Raw genomic sequence first — 7,894 nt, 5'->3', positions numbered from 1 at the left:
ATGATCAAGAATTTATCGTTTCTGATTCTTTAATTGACTCAGTTTGTGCATTAGACTTGCCCAAATTGACACGATTCAGGTCGATTCTCCCTAACCTTACGGTGACTAGTAAGCAAATTCCTTCATTAATTTCACCACCTAAATTGTAGTTAAAAGAGCTGCCTGAAAATTTAAAGTACATTTATTTGGGGGAAAATAAAACTTTACCATTGATAGTGTCGAATGCTTTAACCAAAATGCAAGAATTCAAGCTACTTAGAGTTCTTAGGGCACATAAAGAAGCCTTCGGTTGGACACTAGCTGATATTCAGGGGCTTAGTACGACTTTATGTACTCACAAGATAGCCTTAGAACCAGATTCAGTCCCTAAAAGAGACCCCCAACATCAATTGAATCCACCAATGATGGAGGTAGTTAAGACTGAAATTTTAAAATGGTTGGAAGCTGATGTCATTTATCCTATAGCCGATTCAAAATGGGTAAGTCCAATTCATGTTGTACCTAAGAAGGGAGGAATCACAATAGTTACCAACGAAGAAGGGTTCGAAATTCCTACAAGGTTGCAGAACGGTTGGCGGGTTTGTATAGATTATAGGAAGCTGAACAAAGCCACTAAAAAATACCACTACCTCCTCCCATTCATGGATCAAATGTTAGAAAGGTTAGCTGGTCGTTCACATTTTTGTTTTTTGGATGGCTATTCAGGTTATCTACAGGTACCCATCGCACCTGAGGATCAAGAGAAGTCCACTTTCACTTGCCCGTTTGGAACTTACGCCTTCAAAAGAATGCCTTTCGGATTGTGCAACGCACCAGCCACTTTTCAAAGAGGTATAACGAGTATTTTTTCAGATTTTATTTCACTTTTAATGGAGGTGTTCATGGATGACTTTATTGTTTATTGGGATTCATTTGATCAATGTTTGCATCATCTTGTGTTAGTTCTTAGGCGTTGCATTGAGACTAACCTGATATTGAATTTTGAGAAATGTCATCTCATGGTTGAAAAAGGCATAGTATTGGGACATGTCATCTCAGCTAACGGTTTGGAAGTCGACCAAGCCAAAGTCGAGGTAATTAAAAATCTACCTTATCCAGGTACTGTGAGAGGAATTCGATCTTTCTTGGCTCATGTAGGTTTTTACCGTCAGTTCATCAAGAATTTTTCGCAAATATCGTCACCTTTATGTGCATTGCTAGGTAAGGATGTCACATTTGAATTCAATGAGAATTGCAAAAAATCTTTTGATGAGTTGAAGTTGAAATTAATCATGGCTCCTATCATTCAAGGACCGAATTATGCATTACCCTTCGAGATTTTATGTGATGCTAGTGATAGGGCTGTTGGTGCGGCACTTGGGCAAAGAAATGGTAGGGAATCTTATATTATTAGGTATGCTAGCGAGCTATTGAACCCAGCTCAATTTAATTACACCACGACCGAGAAAGAGCTCTATGCCGTAGTCTTTGCCCTAGAAAAATTTAGAGCATATTTGTTAGGAGTCAAAGTTGTTGTATTTTCTGACCATAGTGGTCTTAAATATTTGTTGCATAAAAAAGAAGCCAAGCCTTGACTAATTAGGTGGATTTTGTTGTTGTAGGAATTTGACTTGGAAATTAAAGATAAGAAAGGTAAAGAGAACCTTGTGGCTGATCATTTGAGTAGGTTAGAGACTGGAATTTTGCGGGATGACCCGAGTGATCTATTTCCTGATGAGCGACTTTATAGTATGTCTAGTGTTTTCCCATGGTATGCCGACATAGTGAACTACTTAGTGACTAAAGATTTTCCTACAAATGCACCTAGACATTTAAGAGAAAAAATTAGAAGTCAAGCCCGATTTTACTTATGGGAAGAGCCATACCTTTGGCGATTTTGTAGCGACCAAATAATTAGGCGCTGTGTTGATGATAGTGAGATAGAATCTGTGCTTAATTTTTGTCATAGTCGAGAGGGTGGGGGACATTTTGGACCTAAGCGAACAACTCATAAAATACTTGAGTGTGGGTTATTTTGGCCGACTATTCATAAAGATTCATATGCATTTTGTAAAAATTGTGCATCATGTCAAAAGACCGGCAATTTAAGTAGTAGAAATCAAATGCCATGACATAATTTTTATGTTTGTGATATATTTGATGTATGGGGTATTGATTTTATGGGCCTTTTTCCTTCTTCTTTCGGTTATCTATACATTCTTGTTTGTGTTGATTATTTGTCGAAATGGGTAGAAGCATTCCCAACTAGGGTCGATGATGCCAAAACTGTGGTGAAGTGTCCTAAGACCAACATTTTAAATAGATATGGGGTACCAAGGGCTATAATCAGCGACAAGGGAACACATTTCTGTAATAGAACCTTGAAGGCCTTATTTGCACAATTTGGTGTCACCCACAAAGTATCGACAGCTTATCACCCTCAAACCAATGGGCAAGCCGAGAGTAGTAACAAAGAGATTAAGGGAATTTAAGAGAAAATTGTTAAGCCCAATAGGAAAGATTGGAGTCAAAGGTTAGATGAAGCATTGTGGGTTGTTCGAACGGCTTACAAAACGCCAATTGGGATGTCGCCTTATAGGGTTGTTTTTGGGAAGGCATGTCATCTTCCCATAGAGCTTAAACATAGGTCATTTTTGGCTGTTAAGCAATGCAATTTGGATTATAGTTTAGCAGGTGAAGAGCGTAAGTTGAAGTTGCAAGAATTGGAGGAGTTGCGCCTAGAGGCATATGACAATTCGGTCATCTACAAAGGTAAGTCGAAGGCATTTCGTGACTCGAAGCTGATTCGCAAGGAGTTCAAGGTGGGTGAAAAGGTATTGCTATTTAATTCTAAACTTAAACTGTTTCCCGGTAAGTTAAAATCAAGGTGGCTTGGTCCATTTATAATAACCGAGGTGCATCATCATGGGGCAATCAAAATTAGGAGCCTCGAAACTAATAAAATTTTCAAAGTGAATGGTCACACGCTGAAACATTTTCATGAAGGGGAGCAAGTAGCTTGGTTGGAGGAGATCAATCTTGAGGATCCATGAGGAATTATGATGTCGAGCCAACGACTTAAAACAGAGGCGCTTGTGGGAGGCAACCCACGTATTCAGGGAAGTTTTCTTTTATATTTTCCATTATTATTGTTTATTTCCATCAAGTAAGTTTTAAATTTTAATTTTCTTTTGCATTAGGGACAATGTAAACATTAAGTATGGGGGAGAATCAATTCATTGATTTTCTAACATATTTTATGTTTGTTTTAATTTAGCGACTCCCATAAATTTTGTTAAAATTCTTTACGTATTAAAATAAAGAATGAAGGCGTATTTTATGAATTCAAGATTGATTGTGATTGTTGTATGTCGAGTGGTTGGGATTAATTTTGTTTTCAATTGACTGATTTTGGTTCTTAAAAAAAAAAAAACCTTGATTCTGTACTTTAAAATTGAAGAGATTTTTAGTCTGCTTACTTGATCAATCATGTGGTCCTTGTGAGGAGTTTGAGCCTAGAGAGTAAGTTGGGACATCCATGCCAACTTGAGAGGTTATTATTTATTCATGTGTGATTATTGTATCAACTGTCAATTACTCTAGAACTTACTTTAGATCTTACTAAGTCTAGTAATACATTTGATTTACATTAGTATGATTTAAGAGGCAATAGGAATTAAGCCACGATTACCTATAAAAGCCGACCTTGACATTATTCCAATTAGTTAGCCAATTTGAAGCCTTAATTTCCCAATTTTTATGTACCTCCAGAAATTGAGCCAAAAGCCTAAATCAACCTACCTTATTAGGCTAGTTAATTCAGTTTGGAAGTTCATCATAATTTCGACATATGCTGGCCAATTTGGGGTGATGTTTAGTTAGAAATTAAAGGCTGATTTTCGTGAGAAAGAAGCAGCAAGTTGCAGCCTTCCGAGTGAATTTAATGAATGTAGCGTTATGTGATTACAATAAGGTGGATCGGTTGAATCAAGGATATGGAAACAATGAAAGGTTGATTGAATTAGTTATCTTCTTGAATTGGCGTTATTATTAAAAAAAAAAGAAAAGAGAAGAGAAATAAGAGAATTGATGACTTCCGGATGATTAACTAGTCTAAAAAAATTAGCTCCACCATCCAAATTAATCCCTCCCGTCCTTAAAACATTACCTTGGCCCCATTACAACCTTAATTTTGCCTCAATTATATTTATGAGATTTTATGTATTATGTTAAGGTAAGATGGACAAGGAAGCCTATGGGGTTAATTACGGTTGATTTCAATTTGAGAGCATTTTACTAAACACAGTGAGTGATGAGTGTTACTAAATTCTCCGGTAAGGATTGATCAAAGAAGCATTCATGAATTTCTTTTATACGTCATCTATTTTATTTTCTTGAATAAACCAAAATTTAGGACTGTGATTTCAAAATTCATTCCAAGCATGAACGATGCAACGACTCGCGATTATTCTTGATTCTTTTAAATTTGATTGCTCAGGGACGATCAATGGCTTAAGTATGGGGGAGTTTGTTAAGTTCAATTTTGAGCTTAACTTATTCAACTAAATTATTTAAATTATTGATTAAATTTTGAGCAATTGAATTTTGAATTAGTCTAAATTACAGCAAGAACATCCCATGCCGTAATAATGTTTTTTTTTGCTCCAATTCAGTAATTTAATGTTAAAATTTAAGTCATGTGCAGGTGAATGACATTTGGATTTCCGTATGAGCTCAATTTGGAATTTAATTTGCATGATTAAGCTGCTGAATGTTGATCATATGCTGGTTGAAGGAATTGAATTAGCATTGGGACAAAAGTCGGTCCAATTAGATGTACAGCAGACCAAACATGCGACAAAATCAGTAAGGAAATTAAATTGATTTCCTTCTAGCGGTGGCCGACTCTAATCACATCAGCCTTGAAGAGTTTAATTAAAGTAAAACTCTACTAAGCTAAGGCTATTTTCATGTGACGGGTTCAGCTAGGATAAAGGGGGATAAGATCAAATTTAATTTTGAATTGTTGGAGGTTATTATCCCATAAATAGAGATGACCAGCAGCTGAAAAAGGTGTCGAAAAGCAGAGAAAAAAATACAGCAGCAGAGAGGCGTGGCACTCGAGCAAAGGAAAACTTCAAACTGAATCAGCAAAAGCCGAACAAGCAATTGAAGTAGCAGCCGAGAATTTCAGCTGAACGGAAGAAGGGAAGCTCGACGATTGGAGGAATTTCCTTCTCCAAACTCAGTTTGTAATTTATGCTGGTTACAATTGATTCTTGTTTCGTTTCAATTGCTATGAGTGGTTAGAATATTCAAGCTTAGTTAGACACTTATGAAACCTAGCACAAGGAATTTATGAATTAATTTTATTTAAAATTTGGATTTGGCATTCTTGAGTTGCTTGCTTTAACGTCCAAGGAATTTTTCTAAATCAATTAGATTGATCACCTTTTTCAGCTGCTGGTCATCTCGAATTTCTTAATTACACTTAGAACTGGTGATAATCAATTGGCATGCCGCTAATTGAAGCAACTACAGATTTAATTTCGGAAGCCGTTGGAGGATTTTCTTTAATTAACACAAGGTAAAATCTCTAACATACTGAATGCACTTTTAATTAGTCAACAAAGAATAATTAAAGGTAGGAATTAAATTACAAACATTCTCTAATTGAATTTAAATTTACTTGGGATAGGAATTCGCTTCGTAAGTGCATTTTCAGCCTTGTTGCTAAATTGGATTACTAAAATAATTTAAGATTGAAAAGGCCTTGTGCTTGGTGGATTAAGGCTTCAATAACTAAGCATCCTCTCTCTTTAATTCGACAATTTTTCAGCATTTACAATTTATGCTACATTCTATTTGTTACCAAAGAGCATTATTAGAAACCCCCCTATTTTTTCTTTCTCGCATATGTTTATATTAACTTGATTTCAATTGTTTTCAAATAGGTTTAACACGAGCTTCTTCGTGGGATGATTCCGTACTTACTCTATATTACTAATTAATATCAGTTGAGTAGGGGATTAAATTCGGTGGATGTAACGACAGCTACCATAAAAAAAGATCTCTCACAAGTTATATCTTTACAATTGGAGGTTTTGCAAGCAGTTGGGAAGCCACCTTGCAAAATACTATTGCTTTGTCTACCATTGAAGCTAAGTTAATGGCGACCACTAAGGCTTGTAAAGAAGCTATTTCGTTAAAAGAGATATTTAGTGAACTCAATGAAGTCCTTCAAATCAGTACAATATTTTGTGACAGTCAAAGTGCCATCTTCCTTACAAAAGATCAAATGTTTCATAAGAGAACAAAGCACATTGATGTTTGGTATCATTTTGTTCGTGATATTCTTGCTTGTAGTGATATTGTTGTTTGCAAAACTAGTACTCATGACAATCCTACAGATATGATGAATAAGTTACTTCCTATAACCAAGTTTGATCATTGCTTAGACTTAGTTGGTGTTAATTGTTGAAGATAAACCCTTAAGGGGTTTCATGGAAGAGGTGGAGAACTTGTTCATTAAAAATTTGTATCAAGGTGGAGATTTTTGGACTTGAGATCCAAATTCTTATTAAAATAAAATACAGGCTGCACAAGAAGAATCCGTATAGAAGTTTACTTCCTCTGTTTGATATTGATTTGAATAAGGTGTTTCAACCTTAATACATTACTTGTATTAGATGTTGATTAGAATAAGGTTTTCTAAACCTATAAATAGACGCAGTCTTTACTCCTTGTAATTATTTGAATTCGACATAGTAAATTTTCTTCTCCTCTGCTCGTGGTTTTTTTTTTCCAAAAAGGTTTTCACGTAAAATCTGTGTGTTCTTTTTTCTTTCTTTCCTTTGCGATACATTGTCATTATCGACATTCTATTTCCACACAAAAAAAAGTGAAATTTTAATCATTTAGTTAACCAATGAAAAGGAAATGAACATTAATCATTACATTGACTCACAAAGTGAATTGTAAAATGAACACTAATGACCAATAGACCAAACACTAAAATTCTTCTTTTAGTTTCTCAAATTAGAGTAAATAAAGATAGAAGGTTTCAAGAAAATACTCAATTTTCATTGCATTCCTTTAAATAAATAAATCAAGAGGAAATTTATGATTTTCCTTATTTTCCTTCCTTTTCTTTAATTCGAACATGAGATTTTTAGAGTTCAAATTAATTAAAAATATTTTATAAGTTTTGTAAAAAATATTTTTTGATATTTTACTATTGCATCCAACACCTATTGGTATGTAAAAGTTTGTTGAAATAGTTAATAATATCTTATATTTATAATGATCTCATTAATAATAAATTTGTATCATTTTTTATAAAATATTGGGGTAGGGGTGTTGGTATATAAAAGTTTGTTGAAATAGTTAATAATATCTTCCATAAGTAATGATCTCATTAATAATATTTTTAATTTTTTAATACAATATTGAGGGTAGGGGATGGAGTAACACAATTGAAACATTTGCCAAACGGGCGTTTGACAAGCTTTAACCATGGCTCCAAACAAGTCAAGACAATGAATTTCCTTTTTCTTAAATTTTTTAAAGAACATTTGTAGAAGTTTTCTATTAATTTAAAAAAAAATATTTTTGCTAAACTTCCAACTAATTAAACACGGCCAAATCCACTACTTATAAATTATTATAACAACAATTATGCTAATTAAATTAGATTCAATAGCGAAGCTTATTGTCAAATTTCAACCAAATAAAATTCTCTTCCCCTTTTATTCTATAAAAATATAATAGAAGTCAATCAACTCAAAATTTGATTACAAATCTTTAGTTGCTATATTGATTTAGTTACACTTTTCTAAATTTCTTTCTAACACTTTTCGTATGATGTCAATAAACTTTGTTTGGTTTCAGGAAACAAATATTGTTTTCATATTTG

The 7,894-nt window shown here is 34.0% G+C and overlaps 1 protein-coding gene and 1 long non-coding RNA gene across 2 annotated transcripts; both read left to right on the top strand.

Moving 5' to 3' along the window:
* The first annotated feature begins 2,564 nt into the window (after window positions 1-2,564).
* Window positions 2,565-3,032, top strand: LOC105781430 (uncharacterized). The gene has a single exon (XM_012605972.1). The coding sequence runs from the start codon at window positions 2,565-2,567 to the stop codon at window positions 3,030-3,032; it is 468 nt and encodes a 155-aa protein (XP_012461426.1).
* A 2,041-nt stretch (window positions 3,033-5,073) lies between these two features.
* LOC128035894 (uncharacterized) lies at window positions 5,074-6,737 on the top strand. Its single transcript, XR_008192430.1, has 3 exons — window positions 5,074-5,227; window positions 5,440-5,566; window positions 5,934-6,737. It is a non-coding gene; the product is annotated as an uncharacterized LOC128035894 (long non-coding RNA).
* Window positions 6,738-7,894: the final 1,157 nt, after the last annotated feature.

Source organism: Gossypium raimondii, chromosome 13 (assembly GCF_025698545.1).
Source record: "Gossypium raimondii isolate GPD5lz chromosome 13, ASM2569854v1, whole genome shotgun sequence".
In the NCBI taxonomy this organism is placed as follows: Eukaryota; Viridiplantae; Streptophyta; class Magnoliopsida; order Malvales; family Malvaceae; genus Gossypium; species Gossypium raimondii.
Note: the sequence above shows the minus strand (reverse complement) of the source record. Positions and strands in the feature narration are given on the sequence as shown.

Coding starts and splice junctions, on each gene's coding strand:
- LOC105781430 (XM_012605972.1), top strand. CDS start 2,565: ATGTCGCCTTATAGGGTTGTTTTTGGGAAGGCATGTCATCTTCCCATA.